General features: G+C 51.0%; 1 protein-coding gene across 2 annotated transcripts in view; it reads left to right on the top strand.

Moving 5' to 3' along the window:
- The window catches only part of DYRK1A (dual specificity tyrosine phosphorylation regulated kinase 1A), a 551,386-nt gene that overhangs the window by 227,519 nt on the left and 299,911 nt on the right, over positions 1-23,956 (top strand). For both annotated transcript variants that reach the window (XM_085621267.1, XM_085621268.1), the window contains exon 6: positions 1,682-1,870. In XM_085621267.1, the coding sequence (XP_085477393.1) occupies positions 1,682-1,870 (189 nt within the window). The remainder of the gene's footprint in view (positions 1-1,681; positions 1,871-23,956) is intronic.

The raw sequence follows: 23,956 nt of genomic DNA, 5'->3' as shown, positions 1-23,956 counted from the left end.
TGGCTGGGTACAGGGTGCGGTTTTGGCATCGGGTGCTCTGTTTTCAATGGGAATTCTCCGGTTGCAACAAACACTGCAGGCTCGGGATGAAGATCTTCTGGAGGTGACTACCAGTTGGAGAGGTAAGTTTGGATGCCTGGGATGCTGGGACACCATTTGTTGGGCCACCTAAGGCCGTGGGACGTCTGGTGCAGGGGTGTCTTTTGGCGTATGGTTTCTCGTACCGGATGCGGTCAGGGTGATCCTCCAGAAAGGGGCTGCAGGTGTCGGTTGGAGACTTGAGGCAGGTCATGTATCGCCAGATCCCAGGTCAGACTTGGCAGGAAGACCTCTTTGTGGTGTTGGGCCATTCTAACTCGGGCCGTGGGCGTCTGGTGCAGACTTGGGATTTGGCCGGCACCAGAGTCTGTGGGAGAGCAAATCTGCTGCTCACAGGAGACAGTCTGGTTTGGGAAGGCAGGGTATTCCTCCAGGTTCTTTGGGACTTCTGGTTGCAGGGGACATGTATTTCGCTGTAGCAGGTCGAGGTCGGGACAGACCGGTAGGGCTGGGGCCAAGTCCGTTGGTGTCCTCCTTCAGCACAGCTCTTCGGTCTTTCTTCTGGTGGTTTCTTGTCTGAGGAGGCAAGGTTCAGGGTTGCCACTAAATACTAAAATACTAATTAGCAGGCTCTCGACCCAGGGGTCCAGAAACAAGTCTGGTGGTGACAGCTGGAAAGCAGCCATCAGCCTGGACACTATTGTTAGGTCATTTTTCAGTGGCATTAGAGATGCCCTCTGAGTGCATTTTTCATTAAATCCCACACTGGCCTCAGTGTGGGTTTAATGTGCTGAGAAGTTTGATACCAAACTTCACAGTTTTCAGTAAAGCCATTATGGTGCTGTGGAGTTTGTAATGACAAACTCCCAGACCATATACTCTTTATGGAATTACTGTACTTACAGTGTCTAAGAACTGACTTAGACACTGTAAGGGTACAGGGCTCATACACTGTACCTTCACCACTGGTATATTGTACCCAGCTTGAGGGATGGCTTACCTACACCAGGGCAGTGGGTTGTAGGCATGGCACACGGATTTACCCTTTCCCTACACTACGGCTCTGTATTCTTCTTCTTCTTCTTATGCTCTAAATATGCTCATTGACCATGCTGATTTGGGATATTTTTGACTATGTTCATTTATGTACTCTCTACTCCTTAATGTATTGTCAGTGTATATCTCTTTGATATGTTTTTTTGTTTCCTTGTTGTCACCTTGATTGTTTTGTATGAAAATCAGTCAATACATTTAAAAAAAAATATGTATTCTTTGCTATTTGCTGTCCAAGCTCAAAACTTAACTAATGTTGCAATTGTGTTAAATTGAAGTGAGTTTGTTCTAGTGTATGTTGTATTTTACCAATAAAGTAAATACAAAATACACCGATTATGTATTTCTTTCACAGCACACAGTGATAGCTCTGCTTTAAATACTAATTTATGATGAATTCAATTATTTACATCCTGATTAATTTATACTTGCAGATTGTTATATTCGTGTCTTAGCTGTTTAATGTGCTCCCTTTTATCTTTCATTCAAATTGCTATATTTTTCGTACAACTGACTTTTCTTGATTATGAGCAAGTTTTCAAAACATAAAAAATGTTCAGCATTTTTAAAAGTGTATGTTTCTTGACAGGTTTACTATGCAAAAAAGAAGAGACGGCACCAACAAGGTCAAGGAGATGATTCTAGTCATAAAAAGGAGAGGAAAGTTTACAATGATGGCTATGACGATGACAACTATGATTACATTGTGAAAAATGGCGAAAAGTGGATGGATCGTTATGAAATAGATTCTTTGATAGGCAAAGGTTCTTTTGGACAGGTAAGGTCATGTCTCTAGCATACATGTTCATTTAATAAAAAAAAGCTCTCATATAAACTCATGTTTCATACTAAGTTGAACACTTATAACCCAGAAGAAGGTATTAAATTGATAAGCAGTATCCTAGTACCACAACTGAAGTAGATAATGCGATTGATCTCCATGCTTGTCTGTACAATTAAATAAGATGTGCTGTGTAGACCTTATTAATTAAAAAATAAAATAAAATTGAAGCCCCATCCTATATTGGGGAAACTAGCAGGTAACTAAATAGCATTGTGGTGTTAGTGTGCTAGTGACAAGACAAAAAACGTTCTTTAACGGTTACTCCAAGCAAGGTGACGGGTACAGAGTATCAGCATTTGCATGCTCTGTGGCCATGTTCCTCGGGTGTTCACCTGTTATTAGCTTCTTTATGTCCAATATTTAGCTTTGTTCTTGCTTTTTTCATGCTTGGTGTTTCTGATTGAAACTTGTAACCACAGGTTCATCACATTTAGAATATCCCCAGGTGTAAAAAGCTGAAGAGTGTTACAGCAGTGTTCCCTTATGCTCATAGGTGATAATATTTTTTCTCTAAAGGCAGGCACAAGCTGATTGAAAAATATGACCGTTGTCTGGCTTGAAATCCATATTTCTTTAGAATAGTCTGTTTTACCCACCAGTCTGAAGACATTGCAGAATGGAAAGCTATACTCCTGGTTTACCCCTCTGCCCATCACGCTTAATATCCCAGACAGATCTCGTAAAGGCTTACTTGTATTATGCAGGACCTCCTTGATGTTGAGGACATGCCTTCGTGGCAATGAATGTGTAGACCTTAGAGTGGGTTGGTGATACATAAAAGGAGACTCCCTTGGCTACGCAGAGGTTTTCATGAATAGGGGTTGCCATCATCCTCACTGTCCTTTGTTTTGGTTGGCCAAGCAAATTGCTGTCATGGGTGCTTGGCTGTGACCATATATGTGGGCCTTTTTGAAAGGTATTAATCAAAGTTGATGCTCTTCTATATAACCTTGAAAAGCTCAATATCACAAATGTTGAATTGCCAGTGTTGTAGAATGCCAGACGCTAATGCTCGTTTCTGATGGATACTTCTGACTTCAATTACTGACCTTTTAGAATATTCACAGGTGCCAGACTGGATCTGGAAAATGTAGCAGCACTGCTTCTGCTCTGCTATGGATGGTGCTTTGTGGCTCCACTGTAACCCCATACTGCCCAAGAAGTAATGGAGCAGGGCTGCATAGAAGCACCATTCCTGTACGCTGATGTCTGTCCCTTTCCTTCTGCGCCCTTCAGTGCTGATCTGGAGCACCACTCCCAAATTTATTTATTTTTATTTATTTAGGTTACTTATAAAGCGCTAACAATCATCCCGAGGGATATCACGGCGCTGCGATTGCTACAGTAAGGATGCAGTGGGAAAGGTAGGTGTCTTTAGTCATAGTCAGGGAAAAGGAAAGTTTTTAGTTGTTTCCTGAATGCCAGGTGATCCTCTGTAAGTCGAAGGGCCACGGGCAGTTCATTCCACTTCCTTGCGGCAACGTAGGAAAAGGCTCGTTCACCCATTCTGGCTTTCTTTACCCGGGGTATGCTGGCCAGCGCCGCGATTTGTGAACGGAGGTGTCTAGTGGGAATGTAGAACCGGATCCTGTTTCTAAGGATAAGAGGGCCTGTCTCATTAAGTGCTCTGAGTAATGCACAGCATTTTAAAAGTTGCTCTTTGCTTCATCGGAAGCCAGTGCAGATCCCGCAGACAGTTTGTGGCCGAGTCAAATTTCCTTTTCATAGGGGCGTGGCCAAGCCGCGGGCTAAGATGGCCGCACGGCGTTGAAGCTCCGCCATCGACCCGGCGCAAACCCTGCTTTCCTCGCCCTCCTGATGCGGGCGCGGGACGCCAGACGCTGCCGCTGACCCTACTAAGACCCCGGAGTGCGCTGGGATGCAGAGCGGACCTCCCGGGCCACGGGGGCGCCCGGAGATGAGCACACCATCCTGAGGCCCAAGATGGCGGGCTGATCCGGGAGCGGGGGACTCGAGTGCGAGGAGGGCGGCCGGCCGAGAGACAGGTAACCGGGGGGCTCGGAGGGGGGGGCATTGAGCACCGGGGTGCTGGCTGGCGGGGGCCCGCTTCCTTCTCCCTACGCCGTTGCGGACCGGAGGACGACCGGGCGCACGGCTCTGGCCCTGCCCTCCGGCCGTGGCCTCGCTCGTTGTCTCCTCCCTGGGGCCCCGGACTAATACGGTCGGGGAGCCTGAGGGGGGTGGCGGGACGGCCTGCTGGCGGTGGGGGGGGGGGGGGCGGTTGGGGCCCTGCGCTGGGCCCGACGCCCGGGTTGTCTCTGCCTCGTCACTTGGGCCCTCTCGGGTTTTGCCATGTGCTCCGCGGCTGGTTGTTGCGTTCCTCCCTTGCCCCTCCCGGCGGCGCCGAATCGTGGCTGCTGAACACATCGCGATGGCGCACTTGATGTTCCATTGGGGCCCTGCTGGCTACACGGAGTCGTGGCTCTTGCCTGCTGCGCAGTGAGGACGTGATCTGTCCGGTGCCCGGTGGGCCCACCATCATCAGTGCTCCTGACCAGATTGGCTAAGGATTAGCCAGACGCTCCATCGCACCATCGCCTCCCTTGCGCTCCACACGTCTGGCGGTTGTGAGAATGGGTCGCAAGGACCCCAAACAGGAAACGCTGCAATTCGAGAAACTGTCTGAGCAGCCCACGGATAACCCCCCTGACATGCCGGACCCGGCTGGTGGGGCGTCCGGCGGCTCGACGACCCAGGCTCCGGCCCCGGACTGGCTACAGGAGATGCGTGCCGGCTTCAGGGCCCTGGATGGTCGCTTTGACGCCCTCAATAAGACGCTGGAAACTATGGGGGCCAAAATCCAGGCCCATGACAAGCGTTTGGGAGAGGCTGAGGCCCGGATCTCGGCAGTGGAGGATAAATCAGTACAGGAGATCAAAAGGGTGGACAGATTGGAGCGCATACTGAAGGAAGTGGCCAGCAAAAACGAAGATTTGGAATCGCGCAGTCGGCGAAACAATGTACGGATTATTGGGGTTCCGGAGTCCACGGCCACGGGCCGGCTGGATGTTTTCGTGGAACAACTGTTGGCTGATATCTTTGGGAGAGACTCCTTCACTCCTGGCTTCGTGGTGGAGCGTGCCCACCGCTCCCTGGGGCCGAGGCCTAACCCGGGGCTCCCGCCTCGCCCCCTGATTGCCCGCATTATGAACTTCCGAGACCGTGACACGGCCCTGCGGCTTGCCAGAGAGAAGGGCGAGATTACTTGGCAAGGTGCAAGACTCTCATTCTACCCAGACTTCACTGCCATGGTCCAGGAGGCCAGGCGTAAGTATGCGGGGGTGAAGGCGGCGCTCCGGAACCTGGGCCTTAAATATGGCATGCTCTATCCGGCCCGGCTCCGGGTCGAGGTTGATGGCCGAGCTCGGCTATTTGACAATCCCGCTGCGGTGCAGGAGTTTTGCCGTACCTACAAGCCGCGCAGGGGCCTGCCGGGGGGAGATGAGGGTGGACGGTCTCCCCCTGGTAGTGGGTCTGCGGGCAGCCAGGACCTGTTCTCATCCTCCGGTGTCGGCTGAGACTGCGCCCGTTACTGAACTTTGCACTGTTTTGACTTTGGTTATTTGAGGACGTATTAACATTTGGAGTATATAGGTGCTGCAGCGCTGGGTTGATTGCGGATCGTTGTCACCCCCCTTTGGTTGAAACCGCTGGGATCGTTTTCTGTTACGATGCTCTACTTTTTGTTGTTTGGTTACACTGGGTATTCCTGCCTAGAGCTAAGTTCTTCTTTTTTTCCAGAATTGGGATTGCCTCACGTTTGCGTGGTTTGGCTGGGCGGGGGGAGGCGGGTTGGGGTAAGCAATTTTGATTCTACTACTACGGCTATGTGTGAACGAACTTTATTGATACACAGTGACATTCCGATTTTGCTGCTCCCATCACTTGCTGACTGGCATCAATGGCCCACATAGGTTTGAATGAAGCTCCTCTCAATCTATCGTTAATGACTTGGAATGTCCGGGGCCTGAACAACCGGAGTAAATGCAAACAAGTACTGCATTACTTAAATCGGCATCAGGTGGACATTGCTTTTCTCCAAGAGACTCATCTGCATGGCCCCATGCCCTCTCGCTTTGCGGCTTCCTGGGGCGCTCACCGATACTTCGCTAATTATAGTAATTACGCCAGAGGCACTGCGGTGCTGATCCATAAGAGGGTCCCGTTTCAATGCCAAACGTTTCTAGGGGACAGGGAGGGGCGCTACTGTACTGTACAGGGGGTCTTGATGGGCCATGTTGTTACTCTTGTCTGTGTGTATGCCCCCAACACTGATTCCCCGGATTTTTTCAGTGCGCTTGCGGCCCAACTGGTAACCCTGGCACCGGCTGGCGTTTTGCTGGGCGGCGACCTAAACATGTTGCTGGATGTGGGGCTGGATAGCACCTCTGGGGCCACCGACTCTAAGCCTAGGGCAAGGCGCGCATTCCAGGACCTTTGCCGTCGATTCTTGTTGACGGATATATGGCGCAGGCGACACCCAAACACTACTGACTACACACACTTTTCAGGGCAGCACAACACTTGGACCAGAATTGACTACTGGCTCCTCTCCCCGGGCCTGTCCCCTTGGTTCCGCGCGTTGAGGACGTTCCCGAGAACGTACTCGGACCACTCTCCAGTCCTGCTTGGCTTAGACGTTCCTCGACCTGAGGGGTTTGAGCGGCAGTGGCGCTTCCCTGGGAGGGCCCTGCTGGATGACCTTTTTGTGCACGAGGTTTCCGAGGCGATAGAGGACTACTTCACCATAAATACTGGCTCGGTGGACTCGTGGGCAGTGCTCTGGGATGGGTTCAAGGCATACATCAGAGGGGTCTGCATTGCCAAGCACGCGGGGGTCCTGAAAGTATTGCGCGCCACAATAACACAACTGGAGACACAGCTAGACGCGCTAGACACTGAGGCGCAGCAGGCACCCGCGGACGAGGTATTTACCAGGCGCTTACGACTGTTATCTGACTTCCGGGAAGCCGCGGACAGGGAGATCCTGTATCTGGGGAAATACCAGGTTGCGCGTAGGTATGGAGAGGGGGACAGACCAGGGCGCACGCTAGCGCAGGCCTTGCGACCACCATACAGCAAGTCCCTGATCGCCGAGGTGCGGGGCACGGACGGGGAGCTCCGCACAACGCCCGCTGAGATCCGGGACGAGTTCCTGGCCTACTACACAGATCTATACACCACCAAGTTGGGTGACTCCGCGGCCGCGCGTGCGGCCTATTTATCGGAAATCGCTCTTGTGTTCCTGGATAAGGGCATGCAGGAGTTCATGGCGGAACCTATAACGGTTGCGGAGGTGCGGGGGGCGATCAAAGTGCTCCGGGGCTCTTCTGCCCCGGGCCTTGATGGCTTCTCCGCTGACTTCTACAAGGCCTTTTCGGATCTGCTGGCGCCCAAGCTAATAGAGGTGTATGCGGAGGCCTTGGAATGTGGCTCCCTCCCGTCAACTCTTAGTGAGGCGGTCATTGTGCTGCTCCCGAAGCCGAATAAGGACCCTACATTGTGTGGGTCGTACAGGCCCCTCTCCCTCTTAAACACTGACTATAAGATCTTGGCCAAAATAGTGGCCAACAGGCTTTCCCAGCTGATGGAATTCATTATATCGCCCGCACAGTCCGGCTTTGTCCCCCGCCGCTCTACGTCGCTTAATTTGCGAACGCTCTTCACGGTTCTGCACAGAATTAACCCGACCACTCCGGCTGCAGCGATCCTCCTAGACACCGAAAAAGCGTTCGATTCTTTGGAGTGGCCTTTCTTTCTTTCCGTCATGGAGCGCATGGGCATGCCCATGAACTTCCTGGCGACCGTCAGACTCCTTTATAGTCGCCCTACGGCCCGTTTGCGTCTCAACGGCACGCTATCTCGCCCATTCTCACTCACGCGCGGTACGCGGCAGGGTTGCCCGCTTTCACCGCTCCTGTTCATTTTGGCTATGGACCCCCTGATTCGGCATTTCCAAGAGCGGCACCTCCACAGGGGTCTCCAGTTTCGGACGGGCCCATTGCTAGCCTCTCTTTATGCCGATGACACAATCCTGTATGTCAGGGAGCCGCAGGCCAACCTGGCCCCCTTGATACATGAGATCCTTCGTTTCGGTAGCCATTCGGGCCTGGGCATAAACTGGCATAAGTCCATCATCTTCCCACTGACTATCGGCACCTCCCCATGGCAATGTGAGTTCCCTCTTGAGTGGTGCTCAGACTCGGTGCGATACTTGGGCATACAAATACATTTGAACACAGACGAAATCATCCGCCTCAACTATGGTCGCGCGATTGCGCGGCTGGAGACTCAGGTGGATGGGTGGTTGTGGCTCCCGCTCTCTATGTCCGCCAGGATAGCTATTCTTAAAATGATAGTGCTCCCCAAATTCTTGTATCTTTTCAATAACATCCCTATCCCTCTGACCCGGGCCTTCTTCTCCACACTGCGGTCCCTCATGATTAGGCTGGTCTGGGGCGGGAAACACCCCCGGATCCGCTGGGCGACCCTCACACTCCCACAAGATCGTGGCGGCCTTGGAGTGCTGGATTTATATTTATACTATCTAGTCGCTCAGTGTGCACATGCCTATGCCTGGTATCACCCTGATGCTCGGATCCCATTCCTTCGCCCAGAGGCGGACTTTGTCCTCCCGGGTCGCCTGTCGACGGTGTTGCCCAAAGGTGTCCCCAGGGACCCAAAGGACATTCAAACCGTGTCTACCACCAGCTGGGCATGGAACAGGCTCTCGCGCTGTTTGGCTCAGCCTCTGCTGTATTCGTCTTCCCTCCCGATACCCAACCCTGGGCTGTTACCTGGCACGGATGAAGCACTAGTGCGACGAACGTTGACGAAATTTGACCTCACCAGGATCGGGGACTTGTACCCGGGTGGGCACATTTTCTCGGCGTCAGAGGACGCGCGATTAAGTGACGCTACATTCATGGACCGGTTCGTTCTTCGCCGGCTCTATTGCGCCGCCCGGGCGGAGATTCAGGGATTCCCCCTCGAGCCGGCCTCCCTAGAACCTCTCACCATCCTGATTGACGCCGATACGGGGGCACATATTGTTTCCAAGCTGTACAGGGCGTGCGCGGCGCGGGTCCCCTGTGCGGATGATCGTGCGCGGGAGGAGTGGGGGACAGACCTTGGTAGGCCTATCACGGACGAACAATGGACGGCATGTTGCAAGGTCACCGACACAGTGTCATTGAATAGCCGTCACAAACTCCTACATTATAAATTCCTACGCCGTTGGTATATGACCCCGGTTAGACTCCACGCCATTGATCCCGCGCGGCCGCACGCCTGCTGGAAATGCGCTGCACCACATGCCGATTTTGCACACATGGCCTGGACGTGTCCGAGACTGCAGACATTCTGGGCTCAGGTTCACAAGATCCTAGAAGAGATGCTAGAGCTTACACTCATTCCCACTCCTGAGGTCGCACTGTTGGGTTATACGGTCAATTTCCCAAAGAATGTCCGTAAACTGGCCTCTCTAGGGCTTCTTCTGGCCAAGCGGGAGATAGCAAAGCACTGGGGGAGGAAGACAGCTCCCACGTCCAAGACATGGCTTACAGCCATGGCTTTCTGCAGCACGAATAGCGAGCTCTACTCTAGTCTCCTCCCAACGATAGCGCGTCCTAGGGACATCTGGGGCCCTTATAAAACATACATTGCAGGCTTGCCTGGCTCGACCCCGCCATCCCCGAATCCCGGAATAGCTCCCACTGGAGTGGGGTAGGTCGTACCAACCCACTATTACGAAGATGTAGGGGTCCTGCTGGGGTGTTGACGCGGGGATATTAAGCTCCTGGGGTCGGGTGCTGTACACCGAGTGGCGTTTTCCCATGTTAGAAATGAGGGCAGGGGAGGGGGACGTCTTTAGTACCCTGGAGACAGCTCACGGGTCAGGGATCCCCCTGGTTCAGGTTCGGGCAGGTGTTGATGATGGATTGGTAGATGGGGTCTTGTTGTCGGTTGCATTCATGATGGGGTATTGTTTATTTCAGGACCGGAAATGTCACAATGCTGCTACTGATTGGTCATTTGTGTATCGCACAGCCGCAAAATCTGTATTATTTGATTTGTCTAATTTCAATAAAAACTTTAAAAAAAAAAAAAAAAATTCCTTTTCATACAGATAGCCTTGGCTGCTGCGTTCTGAAGTATTTGTAGCTTGGTGAAAAGGTACTCCGCCATGCCAACGAACAGAGAGTTTCCATAATCCAGCCTGCTCATCAAGAGGGACTGAATTAGGATCCTTCTGCATTCTAATGGAATCCAAGGAAAGACTCTTTTGAGCATCTTCAGAATCGCAAAGCCTTTGCCGCATATAGCGGCTACATGAGCTTTCATGGAAAGGGATGTGTCGATCGTTATCCCCAGGTTTCTTGCTGTTAATGTAGGGGCGGGGGATATGCCCAATGCTTCAGGCCACCAGGTGTCGTTCCACATTTGTGTGTGGCCTCCAAACAGCAATATCTCTGATTTGTCTGCATTCAGCTTGAGGTAGTGTTTATGCATCCATTCAGCCAAATCAGAGAGGCAGCTCCTAAGTCTGTCCTTGGAATTGGTCTTCTCAACCAGGACTACCGTAAGTTGGGTGTCATCCGCATAGGAGCAAATTTCCACACCCCATTTTCTGCCAATTCCGGCCAGGGAAGACACAAAAACGTTAAACAGAGTAGGGCTTAGCGAAGCCCCCTGCGGGACCCCATATTTGATGGTCCGGGGGGGGGATGAGAACTTGCCCAAATGCACCGATTGGGATCTTTCCGATAGGAAGGACCGCAGCCATCCCAATGCTCTGTCCCTAATGCCTCTGGTGGCTAGTGTCTCCAGGAGCAATTTGTGTGGGACGGTATCGAATGCCGCCGAGAGGTCCAACAGGATTAGGGCAACTGTTTTCCCCTGGTCCACAAGCATTCTGATGTTGTCAAGCACGGCCAAATGTGTTGGCCTTCATAAGAATTCAAAATAGACTGCAGACATTCAGAGCTATTGATTTCCCTGAAAACCACTCAGGAATCAAGCGATGCCGCTGCTGCAGGAAGCAGATGTCGGTCCTTGACTTGCATGATGTGGCTTTGGTACTTGGGCTCCAGCCACAACTTGAAGTTGTGTGATAGTGCTCGTGCATCTAAAGGCGATCTGGGAGTTAGTGGTAAAGCATAAGAAAAAATGCTGTTGAAACATACGACCCACTTAAACTCCCTGGGATGCTTGCTGTCCCATACAAAGAACTTGCCCTGCTTGATGTCCCGTTCACATACTAAGCCTTATACGTCTAAGTCAATGAAACGGTATGCGCTTGAAAGCTAAGCGAGACTGACCTTCATCCAAATAGTTGATAACCGGTGAGACAGCGCAAAGACGTCCTTTAAATGGATTATACCTCGCAAGTGTCTCCTGACTCTGATGTGGTCAGGCAACTTATCCTGGTGCATTCTAATTCCCTGGATCATCGTCAACCCTGCAGGCGATAGCTGCCTTCAAGGAGGCCGTGCTGCCCTGGATAATCTATGGGCACCCATGGACCTGCAAGTGGCTACGGTCAACTTACTGTGGTCCTCCCTCCGTGTCAGCTGACTTTATGTACCGATTCCTTGGCTTTTTCAGACACCGACTAAGATTTCCTTCTCTGAATCCACTGCAGTCCCTTCTTTACCTGTGCTAGATATGACCTTGATGCTGGTCTGGGACTCCAAGCTGTTTCGACTCCTTTCAGGCCTATATCACGGTATGAGAATGCAAAAGTGCAACTACTCACTTTTTTTTTTTAACAAACTTTATTGACGACTTTAACAGTGTTGAAATGTAGCAGTCATTCTCCAGAGACAGTCTTTTACCTTTACAGGAAGTACATTATACATGTGACTTATAATGGTTAGGTGTGACCGTTCGTGAACGATAATATCAAGGATAATGATCTCTAATAGTGTCGGTAACACCACAATAATTGATCTGGCAATATAAATCGGCAATAAAAAACAATTACATTGCATTCAACAAAGGAACTGAATGTAACCATCCCCTCCCCCCCTCCCTACCCCGCCCTCTCCCCGTCAATCATGTTTTGGTTTAATCAACTATCACTCTGTGGCTTCAACAATATAGGTCACAAATAGCAGCATTACGTTCAGGTTTTAGCAAAGCTGTGAGTCTGAGTCCCGCAACCTATCATGCAAGTATCGTATAGGAATCCTGCGTGTTACTGGGTTGGGATATTCTGCTGGGGTAGTAGATCGAGCGACTCTAGCTGAAGCAGCATGGCCTCCCAGTCTAACGAGATGAGTTGTCTCCTGAGCCCCCTATCCTCCTCTCTGCGAAGAGCTGCACCCTCCTCCCTCCCCGATTGCAACATATCACTCTGCCATGTGTATACAGCTGGGCTCCTAGGAGACTTCCATCGCATGGTAAGAGCTCTCACTGCCACGATAAGGGCCAGGTCTATGAACCGTAATTGTGCTTTCTGCACTTTAGGGCGTCTGCGGAGGCCTACGAGGCAATATAATGCGTCTTCCGGGATAGGGAGTCTAGTGACTGCGCTCAAGGCGTACCGGACCCCTACCCAGTAGTCCCTAAGGCAGGGACAGGACCATAACATATGCAGGAAGTCTGCCTCCTCCCCTCTACAGCGGGGGCAATGATGTGGGGATTCTGGAAATATACGATGAATCCTCTTAGGGGTAAGGTATGCTCTATGGAGGATCATCGTCTGTATAAACTTCAGTCGTGCATTACGTGATACTTTTTTGGGGTGTTCCACCATACATTCCCATGCTTTATCCGTAAGGGCCTCGCTGGAATCCTCAGACCAACGTGCCCTAAGGGCAGTGAGTGGGATTGCTGCATGTGTGCGGATCCCAGTGTACAGCCATCTGACCAGGTGTCCCCCCTTCCCCATATAATAAAGAAGGTGTACCAGATTGTGTTGTGGGGGTTTGTTCCTCTGTGGGGCCCAGGCGTGTTTAATATAGTGGGACGCAGCAGCGTGTTGCAAATATAGACGTGGTGGTGCGCCGGTATATTGTCGGAAGAGAACATGGTCCAGCAAGGTGCCATCACCAAAGAAAGCCCCAACGTCGTCCACTCCCGCATCAGCCCAGTCCCGCAATCTGGTTTTAGTGAGTCTACCTTGTGGCGTGGGAATCCCCAAGAGGGGAATGTTCGGTGCATAAGGGGCAGCCGGTGAGGTGTATGACAGTGCTTTTCTCCAGCATTGTAGAGCTGTCTTCAGAAGGGGAGGGCTATTTGCAGGAATTTTGGCCCTAGGCAATGAGTGTAGCCCCCCCCCGGTCTAATTTATGGGTTGTAAACCCGATCTCATGGAGGTTTCTCCCGGCAGTCCAGTATGATAACCACTGGAGTTGACTGGCGTAATAGTAGGCCCTGAAGTCAGGGACCCCTAGACCCCCACCGCGAGTGCTCAGCTGTAGCCTCCGCAAGCTCAGTCGCCTGCGACCCGTGCCCCAGATGAGATTAAGCAGTATAGTATTAAGTGTGTTAAAAATGGACACCGGGAGGACAACAGGCAAATTACAAAATAATATAGTAGTCGGGGTAAGATGACCATCTTCGCGATGGTGACTCTGCCCATCACCGATAAGGGTAGCGATGCCCAGAAGTCCACACTGGCGCGCAATGCTGTCACCGCTCGCCCAATGTTACCGTCAATTTGGTCCGCCTGTGTTCTGTACACATGTATGCCCAGATATTTGAAGGTGGTGGGGGCTACCGACAGGGTGTAGTCACCGAACTGCAGAGTACTGTGGTATGGTGTGTCGCGGAAGAAATAAGCAGTAGACTTCTCCGGGTTTATGGCCAGACCTGAAAGGCGTTCAAAGACTGCAAACATCTCGGGGAGGGGACCGTTGGCTGCCGTCAGGTCTCGTAAATATAATATTATGTCATCTGCATAGATGGATAGTAAGTGGTCTGTACCGTTAATGGGGATACAGAGTTGGGCCGCTGAGCCTCTGAGTGCTATGGCCAGGGGCTCAAGCGCGAGCACAAACAGCAGCGGAGATAGTGGGCACCCCTGTCTGGTGCCCCTATGAACAGAATATTGCTCGGATATGTGACGGCCAGTGCGTGCTCTGGCTGTCGGGGTTGTATATAGCAGGCGGACCCATCGGAGATATGAATCTGGTATCCCAAACCGCTGCAGAGTCGCAAACGTAAAGTCCCAGGAAAGGGAATCGAAGGCCTGTCGTAGGTCCAGTGCTATGCATCCTGCGAGTTGGTACCTAGGCGGAGCAGCCGTCATTACGTGGTGTAGCCGTCTATTGTTAAGGGATGTGCTGCGGTTCGGTAGAAACCCGCATTGGTCTTCATGTATGAGTTTATTAAGGTGCGGTTGAATACAATAAGCAAGGGCTTTACTCAATATTTTATATTCCGTAGTTAGTAAGGAGAGGGGTCTGTAATTAGACATGTCTAATCCATCCCTACCTGGTTTGGGTATCGATGTGACCAGCGCTTGCATGGTGGAGTGAGGGAGGTGTCCAGTTTCGAAGGCCAGTTTATAAACTGATTCTAGTATGGGTACTAGGGTCTCTCGGAATGTATGATAAAATTCCACTGGTAATCCATCCATCCCTGGCGCTTTATTACGACCCAGGCCCTTGATCGCCTCTCGGATTTCTTGTTGAGTTATGGGGCGGTCTATGGTTTTTTGTACATTTTCAGGGAGTTTCGGGAAGGGGAGATCTTGCAGAAACTGCGTTATCGAGGAGTCCTCCGTAGAGGGAGGCGGTGCATAGAGCGTTCTGAGATGTATATGAAAGGCGGTGTTTATTTCTTTCTGTGTGGTGACAATATGTCCTGTGGGTGTGCGTATTCTGGTTATGATTGGTGTATCCGGTCTATGTCGAACTATGCGGGCGAGCAAAGCACCCGACCTATCCGCCTCCGCGTGTTTCTGCTGTAGGAATGCTTTGTGATCTATTATCCGTAGTGTCTCCAGTATTTCCGCGTGGTAAATATGGGCAGATTGTAGTGCTAATTTTTTACCAGGGTCTGTCACCGCCTCCTGTTCTAGTGTGTCCAGTTGTCGTTCTATGGTCAGAAGTCGTTGGTGTATCTCCTGCCTAGCCCCCACCAACCGCCCTATCGACGACCCACGCACCACCACCTTCAAGGCATCCCATTCTATCAGATTAGAGGAGGCTGTGTTCCAGTTTTCTGCTAGGTACTTCGTTATGATGTCAGAGAGAGCTGAACGGAATGGGGCATCTTCCAAGAGTTGTGGATGTAATTTCCAGGTAGGCACCGGGGTAGGTACACTGCCCCAATTGAGAGTGAGCTCCAGTGGGTTATGGTCTGAGAAGGTTTTTGCTAGATATGTAGAGTGAATGGCTTGTGTAAGAATGGATCTAGAGCAGAGAAACCTGTCAATTCTGGTATGGAGGCTGTGTACGGGAGAATAAAAGGAGTATTCTTTGTGGGTGGGGTGGAGGCAGCTCCAGGTGTCGCAGAGCGCCCACCCACCAACCCAAGTCGTAAACTGCTCAGCCAATTTACTGGCGCTAGTACCGTGCAGGGGTGGGTGTGATCTATCTAAAGTGGTGTCCAGCACGGCATTCCAGTCCCTTCCCAGCACCCAAGGAATGCCCTCCCAGTCTACCAATGCCCGTCCCAACTTATGGAGGAAGCGTTCTTGGTCGAAGTTGGGGGCATAAACGCTTCCTAGGACCACCGGGGAGCCATCCAGCATGCCTCTCAGCAGAATAAATCTCCCTTGGTCTCTAGAAGGGGACCCCATGTCGCACCCATACGGTCGCACCTCTGGCAAAAGCAGAGTAGTCAGTAGAGTAAATCTGACCTCTCCATTTTTTACGCATTTTGTGAGTTTCAGAGTCAGTGAGATGGGATTCTTGGCGAAACGCCACATGAGCCTTACGTCGAAGGAGGTAGGCGTGTACTCGGTGGCGTTTCTGAATCGCCCCCAGTCCACGCACGTTCCAGGTAATGAGGTTATAGGATCCTAAGGTGGGAACTGATCCAGGCATGCTATTCTGCACAGTATGGAGCTCCGGTACTCTCAGAGCCTGTATATCGAGCTTGACCAGGAGTCCCTTTTCCCCAAAACGAAAACCAAACTTGGCTCAGCGTCAGAACTATGCTGGGCCCAACTATAAAACTTAAACGGTATATTACGAATATCGGTGCCTACGCTGATAGGGGGATGGCCATACCTAGTCATGGCCCTGGTCCTAATAAGGTCATAAACCTTGCGGCTCTATGGATCCCTGCCTTGGGGGGGGGGGGGGGGGGGGGGGGGGGAGGGGGTCATATGTGAGTGTGTCCATGCCAACAACGATAAACCCCACCCGGCCCGTCAGCAGGAGGAGAGGAACCCAAGACCCCCACAAGGTCGCGGTCTATTCCCCCATGTACATAGTGCAATCAACATCATCACTTACAATAATACAATCTCTTCTGCAGAAAATAAAACAAAGGGAATCGTCCGAAACAGGGAAACAATGGTCATAAATGCTTTCATGGAGACATTCTCAAAATTAGAGAGTCTGGAATATCAAAAAAGGCATATAGCAAAGGATACGTCTGACATCGTAGGGTAATCATCCTCTTTTAGTTATCGATTGTCTTCCGCAGATAGGGGTGTCATCGTGGGGAAAAGAGTGATGCTATGTTCGGAGTCTGAATGCAGAGTGCTATCTTCCGAGTACGTGGGGGTCCTATGTGGGTCCGTGTGGAGAGCCCCTGCAGTGGCCAGAGCCCCCTCCTGGTCACGGCGCTGCTGATCACGCGATGGGCCAGCGCCACTCCCGCCCGCGCCCCGGGGGCGATGAGAGTCCCGCTTCGTCAGCGTGTCCGAGCCCTGTGAGGAGCGGGCAGAGTGACCAATCTGGCTAGAGCCAATACCCATAACTTCCAGCCATTCCTCAGCGTCCGTCGGGCTCTCGAAAAAATGAGTTTTTTTGTCGTAAATAATTTTCAGCCGGGCAGGGTACAGGAGTGCGTATTTGAGTTGTGTTTTCTGCAATTTTTTCTTCACTGCTTGAAACGACGATCTCTGCCTCTGTACTAAGATGGTGTAATCCGGATATAGAGATATACGGTGATTTTCGAATCGGATTGTGGCTTTGTCTCTTGCCTTCTGTAGGAGGATATCGCAGTCTCTATAGTTGAGGATTTTCACTATCAAAGGGCGGGGTGGTACACCAGGTCTAGGCGGGCCAGTTGGTATTCTGTGGGCCCGTTCAACACAGAAGTATGGAGAGAGTCCCTCGGGCGCTACGTGTTCTCTGAACCAGGTTTCCATAAATTCTGCCGCCTTGACCCCCTCGCTGCGTTCCGGCAGCCCAATAACGCGTATATTATTGCGCCTGTTCCTTCCTTCTGCGTCTTCCACTCGATCTAGACACTTCACTTTGTAAGCTCACAGGAGGGCACAATCAACATTGAGCATTTAGGCAGATGGAAAGGCAAGCTCTATGCAACAGTGTCCTGACTGGCGGAGTGTGAGGAAGAGGCATGAGGGGAGGCAGGGTCTGGTGCAGGGGTTCCGATTCCAAAGTAAGCATTCTGATGGATACATCTGCCTGTGGATTCCTCACCTTATGAATATCCCCTGTGCCAGCATTCCGCGGAAATTTTTCATAGCTCTCCACGCCGACGAGGCCGTCACAATACCATGGCTTCGCACGCGGCTCTGCATGACGTCACTGGAGCCATAAGAGGACCACGTCGGCATGATTACGCCTGTTCCCTTTTTTACGCGCTGTCGACACTAATGTTTTTTTCTGGGACTCTCCATACTTTCGACTGGATACTTTGTTAGTTCGATTGTATCTTTCTCTATTTTGTCATGTCTTCCCCGAAGAAGTCTGGATTTAAGCCCTGTAAGGAATGTGGAGGACATATGTCTATTACTGACCCGCATGAAGACAGTCTTTCGTGTTTGTCGCCTGACCACGATGTCGAGGGCTGTTCTTCCTGCAGGAAAATGAATCGGAAGTCCCTGAAGGAGCGGGAGGCCAAGGTGTATATATCCAAGTAAAGAAAAAAGGGTCGAAAAAGGTCTAAGTCATCGACTTCGCAAGACTTCAAGAGAAGGCATAAAAACAAGAAGAGACATGCTTCTCTGCGTCGGTCTTCGAAGGCTGCGGAGTCGAGGTCGCCTTCTCCAACTCCTAGACGTCGAGTTAAGGACTTTATTTCTCCTTCTCCTTCTGTGTCTCCTCAGGCAACTCCGGTCCATTCCCCATCTTATAAAGGGACTCCGGAGCATTCATTGACGCCGAGATTCTCACCGGCTTCAGAGGAGGTGTCAAATCCGGCTGATACTGCGGCTCCAGCGGCTCAGTTTCCAGAGGTGCCTCGTTTGGATCTTGAACCAGCTCAACATCCACAGTTTCCGGCGCCGGGTTCAGATCCATCGCATTTTTTTAATGGAATGTATGGAGTGTTCGCCAGGGCCTCATACCCTTCTGGATGGACCTTCGGATGCCATGGGTCCTTTTGCATTGAACTTGGGTGTGCCTCAACAGTATCCACAGGGCCCCCTTTGTGCCCTTCATGCCAGCGTCGCCGTCCTGGCATTTTCCGTCTCCGAGGATGGCGATGACGTATGGGAAATCCCCAGCTCCATCTCGTGAGGCTTCTCAGATTCGATCTGCGCCGGTTACTACAGTGGATCCTTCTTCGACGCCACTCCCGGAGCAGTCGACGCCGCTTGTGGCGCTGCCGATGCCGCAGCCGAAGATGCGCTCGAGGAGAGAGGCGCAGAGGTTATTGGAGGAGGAGCAGTACCAGGTGGATGAGAGGGAGGAAGGAGAGGTGTATGACACAGAGGATGTGTTTGACTTGTGTGAGGCAAGTGGACTTGATGATTCTCCTGAGTGGGACTTTGTTTTTCAGAAGGCTTCCCCCTCAAAGGAGGTTGATCTGTAACATTAGGAAGGCGGCGGATCTTTTGGATTTGCAGCTTCCTATGGCTGAGTAGAAGCCTAATCTTCTTATGGAGGTTCTCCATTCTCCCTCCTCTTACCCTTTAGCGATGCTCTGACTGAGCCAATACTTGATGTTTGGCGCAACCCTCTTTCTGCTCCTCTGGTTTCAACGTCCATGTCCAGAAGATATAGGCCTGCTCCTGGAGATCTGGTGTTCCTTTCATCTCACCCCTCTCTTGAGAGTTTGGTTGTACAGGCTTCTTGTTCGAAGCAGTCTTCACGGGCCTTTCCGCAAGCCCCTGCTGATAGGGATTACAAGAAGATGGAACAGTCTGCGAAAAAGGTCTTTTCTTCAGCTAGTATGGCACTGAAATCGACAAATGCAACTTGCATCACCCTGGTGGTTCAACATCTGGCGGGCTCTCTGAACGCCAGAGCAGACAAACTCAGCCACCGGTGCATGATGGATCACGAATTGCATCTGAACTCCGAGGTGGCGCAAGGTCTCTTTCAGCAGTGGGGAGAGCCTTGGTTAGATCTATTCGCCACCGACGAGAACACGCAATGTCAGCAGTTCTGCGCGTTGGAATTTCTAAGGCGGCACTCGCTCGGTGACGCTTTTCGGCGCGAGTGGAGTTGCGGTCTGTTGTACGCCTTTCCGCCTATACCACTTCTGCCCAGAGTGCTGAAGAAGATCAGGCGCGACCGGGCCCAAGTCATCTTGGTGGCTCCGGATTGGGCACAAAGGTACTGGTATCCCGAGCTACTCAGTATGTTGACCGATCCTCCGATACGTCTGCCCCTTCGGGAGGATCTTCTGTCGCAGCAGCAGGGGACGGTCCTCCATCCGAACCTGTCCAGCCTCCACCTCCATGCGTGGAGATTGAGCGGCGGCAGTTGATGCCATTTGACTTGCCTCCTGAAGTCTGTGATATCATTCTGGCAGCCAGGCGTCCCTCCACAAAGACGGTATACGCCTGCAGGTGGAACAAATTTGTGGCATGGTGCACAGCAAAGGCTGTGGATCCCCTTTCCGCCCCTCTTTCTGAGGTTCTCCTCTTTCTTCTTTCTTTGGCCCAGCAGGGCTCTGCCTTGGGCACCTTGAAAGGTTATCTTGCTGCCATCTCTGCCTTCTTACGGCTTCCTGATCAGCCCTCTCTTTTAAAGTCCCCTGTGGTGTCACGCTTTCTTAAAGGCATTACTCACACGTTCCCTCCTGTCCCTTTCGTAATGCCTCAGTGGGACTTGAATCTTGTTGTAACATTTCTGATGTGCGCTCCCTTTGAGCCTCTTCACAATTGTCCTCTTCGTCTTCTGACTCTTTAGACTGCTTTCCTGGTAGCCATCACCTCGGCTAGACGGGTGAGTGAGCTCCAGGCTCTATCGTCCAAGCCTCCTTTCCTATCTGTTCATCCAGGCAAGGTTGTCCTTCGGCCTCGTCCTTCCTTTCTACCGAAAGTGGTGACCCCATTTCATCTTGGGCAATCTGTCACCTTGCCCACCTTCTTTCCACCTCCGCATCCTTCCAAAGAGGAAGAGCGGCTCCACCGTCTGGACCCAAAACGTGCGCGCTCCTTTTATTTGGACCGCACGAAACAGTTCCAGGCAGACGACCAGCATTTCGTTGGCTACGTGGGTGCTAAGAAGGGAAAGCTGTGCACAAACGGACCATCTCCCGGTGGGTCGTTTTGTGTATAAACACCTGTTATTCCTTGGCAAAAAAGGACCCTCCTATTGGGCTGCGAGCCCATTCTACTCCGGCCACAGCGGCTACTACTGCTTTGGGACGGGGAGTCCCTTTGCAGGACATATGTCAGGCGGCGACGTGGGCTTCGCTGCACACGTTTGCCAGGCACTATTGCTTAGACAGCCAAGTCCGGAGGGATGGCTTCTTTGGCTGTTCTGTCCTCCAGGACTTTCTGGTGTGATCTTGGTTCGCAGACCCACCACCGGGGTTGGTATTGCTTGGGTATCTATTCTAAGGTGAGGAATCTAACTAACGTGTTTCTTTCAGATGAACAAGTTACTTACCTTCGGTAACGATGTATCTGTAAGAAACATTGGTTAGTTAGATTCCTCACCTACCCACCCATCCTCCCCGGTCTGCGAACTGACATCTAGGGTTAAGGCTATCCTTTTCAGGGCCCTAGATTTTTTGTCACCAGTGTCGGTCTCTTGCATGGCTCTGCGTTTCTGGCGCGGAAAGCTATGTACAAGAACTGACGTCAGCGTGCAAGGGCGTCGTCTAAGTACTCCGATGTCATTCCGGCGCACGGCGCCAACGACGGACGCGGAGCCGCAGACGACGCCTAGCGACACGCAAGGGGGTATTGCTACAAAAATCTTCCGGATCTAGTCTGACGCCTGGGGATATTCTAAGGTGAGGAATCTAACTAACCAATGTTTCTTACAGATACATCGTTACCGAAGGTAAGTAACTTGTTCTTTGGTTTCACTGAAATGACATCAGCGCGACATGTGCGCTGATAGTCATTTCAGTGAAACAATCTGAACCGCCTCAGGAGATGGGGCAGATATTCCCCAGCTCATGAGGCTGTTAATGGGGAAAGAAAATCCATGGGGTGCCCACATCAGAGGGATTTTCAGTGCCATGTGCTCGGTTGGCCGGGAGCCGTCCGATTCGCACAAGCACTGTGGTGTCGAACGGCTCCTGGCTGTCCGACGGTTGGAATGGGTTAACAGCCAGGTCAAATCGAAGCTGGCCCTGCACAATTTGAATCCAGGATTTCCACCTTTTGGCGGTACTACTTTGGTATCTATTCTAAAAGTGAGAAATCTGCAGTTAGATGTAAGATGTTGTTAGATATTACACTTTCTGATGGATACTTCTGACTATTGATTCCTCACCTTTAGAATATTGTCCAGGCTCCATACTGGATGCTGAGACTTTTAAGCAATGTTCTTATGTACCGATAGTTGGCACCATGCGGTTCCCTACCAACCCAGAATTGGAGTCCAGTTGCATATAAATGTCACCACCGTGCCCTCAGGTCAGTTTTCGCACCTTCCTATGCAAATCCAGACCTTTGCTCGCAATTCCATTGGTCTACCAACATTTTCTAAACAAAACACTGTGCTAGGGAAGGATGTCCTCTCCTTAAACTACAGGCTTCAAGCCATGCCATGACTGTTAGAAACAGATTTTGGTGATGTATCTGCATGAAGTATCTCTATGGTGTTTAGACACAAAACACTAATGTGACAAGGGCACCCTCATGCACCGAAGGTGATCCAGGATAAGTAAGTGAAGCTGCAAGTCATCAAACGCAAGAAGTAGTCGCAGGCCTCATGTAAGTATCGGTCATGCTCCACGTTGAGGCTCCGGAACCATTCCAGCGAGGTGTCAACATCGATGTCAAAGCATTGTTAAAAAATTTTTCTTTTTCAGTCATGGAACAATTACGATTACTAAATACGGTCAGTTTTTAAATAATTTTATTGTGATTTTCAGGTCCAGTTTGGCATATTAAATATTTCTATTTTACAAAATGTACTCTAGAACCAAACAGATAAGAACATTGAAATCATTTTGGCCCCATTTTACTTTTACTGTTAAAATATGCAGTCTATATGTATTGTTTTTGACATTAATTGACTATATCATGAAATTTTTCTTTCTTTAAAAGATTTGGTGAAACCTCATAATACGGTCAGTCGTTAGTATTGTTTTGAAAGACCGAGGGGAAGTAAACATACAAGGAATCAATTGGTGTTTTTAGGCAAAATATATTTTGCTAATATATTGGGGGCTGCTTCTTGACATTTAATCTGCGTGTGCCGGATCCTTGCTGCCTACCTGCGTGGACTACCTGCGTGGCCCTGCGTGTTCCTTGGGGCTTCCTGTTCTCCCTCTGGCCTTCACGACTCCCCCCCGCCGTCGCCCGACATCGCGACCGCTGTGTGGGGGGACGAGTGACGGGACGGGACTACAATACCCAGGTCCCCTTGCTTCCCGGAAGTGGAATTAACGCATTGTGCGCGCCCGGAGGCGCTATTTAACTGATCCCGCCCCCTGCGTCGCGGGACCGCGCGCGGGTCGGCGCCGGGAGAAGCCCGGGACAAGGGCGGGGACCGTCTGTGGCCGTCCGGGGCCGGAAGAGGCCGGGCTGGATCATCCCTTTTGGCAGTCACAAGTAAGATATTTCACAAACCTTGTCACGTAGTCTGCTGTAAACACTATAGTTCGAACCTTGTAATCTTCGTGTTTACAGTACGCGTATATTTGTACCTCTCCACTGCTTGTGCCCACATTTCAAGTATGCCTGTAACACCGCCTATACAGCCATCTAAAGGCAAGATTACACTAGTGGGAGGCCCACGGAAAGGGACCCTTGACCACTTTCTGGCCAAAGCTGTTTCTAAGTTGGACAACGAAATAGCGGACACGGAACGTCGTCTGTCCCATGGCTTACTCTCTGATAAACGTTCCTCTCTGGGTTCTATTCAGTTGATTCCGTCTCCTTCATCTGTAACACACAATCTGGTAAATACTTCTGCTTCAATTAGTGACCCGGGCATCCCGCTACTTCTTCAGGATCTGCCGCTGACAACAGATTCTCAGAAGGACTTAATTATCATTAACACAGGTGCGAAGACTTCCCCACTCCTCGCTATGGAAGGGGTTCTACCGAATACGCCTCCTAAAATAAAACCAAGGCCTATTAGAAAAAAGAATTCCCCCAAACAACCCAGACTAGTGGCAACTCTGAAAAGAAAGAGGGGCGGCGCAGGAACAACAGGTAGCTGCTCCAAAGCGCCGAGGTTATCCCCCAGCTCTTCAAAATGCAAAGATACTACGCTACCCTCTGCCCGTGACCCCAATGACTGTCTATTCCAGAGACTTGAACAACTTGTGAAGTCACTTCTTCTACCTCTCTATGAGAGAACAAAAAGGCTAGCTGAGCAACTAGACACTTTAACAACTGTAACCTCCTCAAATGGTTCCTTATTGAAGGATCTGGTTATTTTTCAAACAACTGCTGACCAGAGGAAACAACCAGTTATGACTCTTGGAAGAGATGCATCACTGTCTAATGATACAAACATTCAGCCTCCAGCCATTTTAGCTGTC

The sequence above is a fragment of the Triturus cristatus genome, chromosome 8 (assembly GCF_964204655.1).
Source record: "Triturus cristatus chromosome 8, aTriCri1.1, whole genome shotgun sequence".
NCBI lineage: Eukaryota > Metazoa > Chordata > Amphibia > Caudata > Salamandridae > Triturus > Triturus cristatus.
Note: the sequence above shows the minus strand (reverse complement) of the source record. Positions and strands in the feature narration are given on the sequence as shown.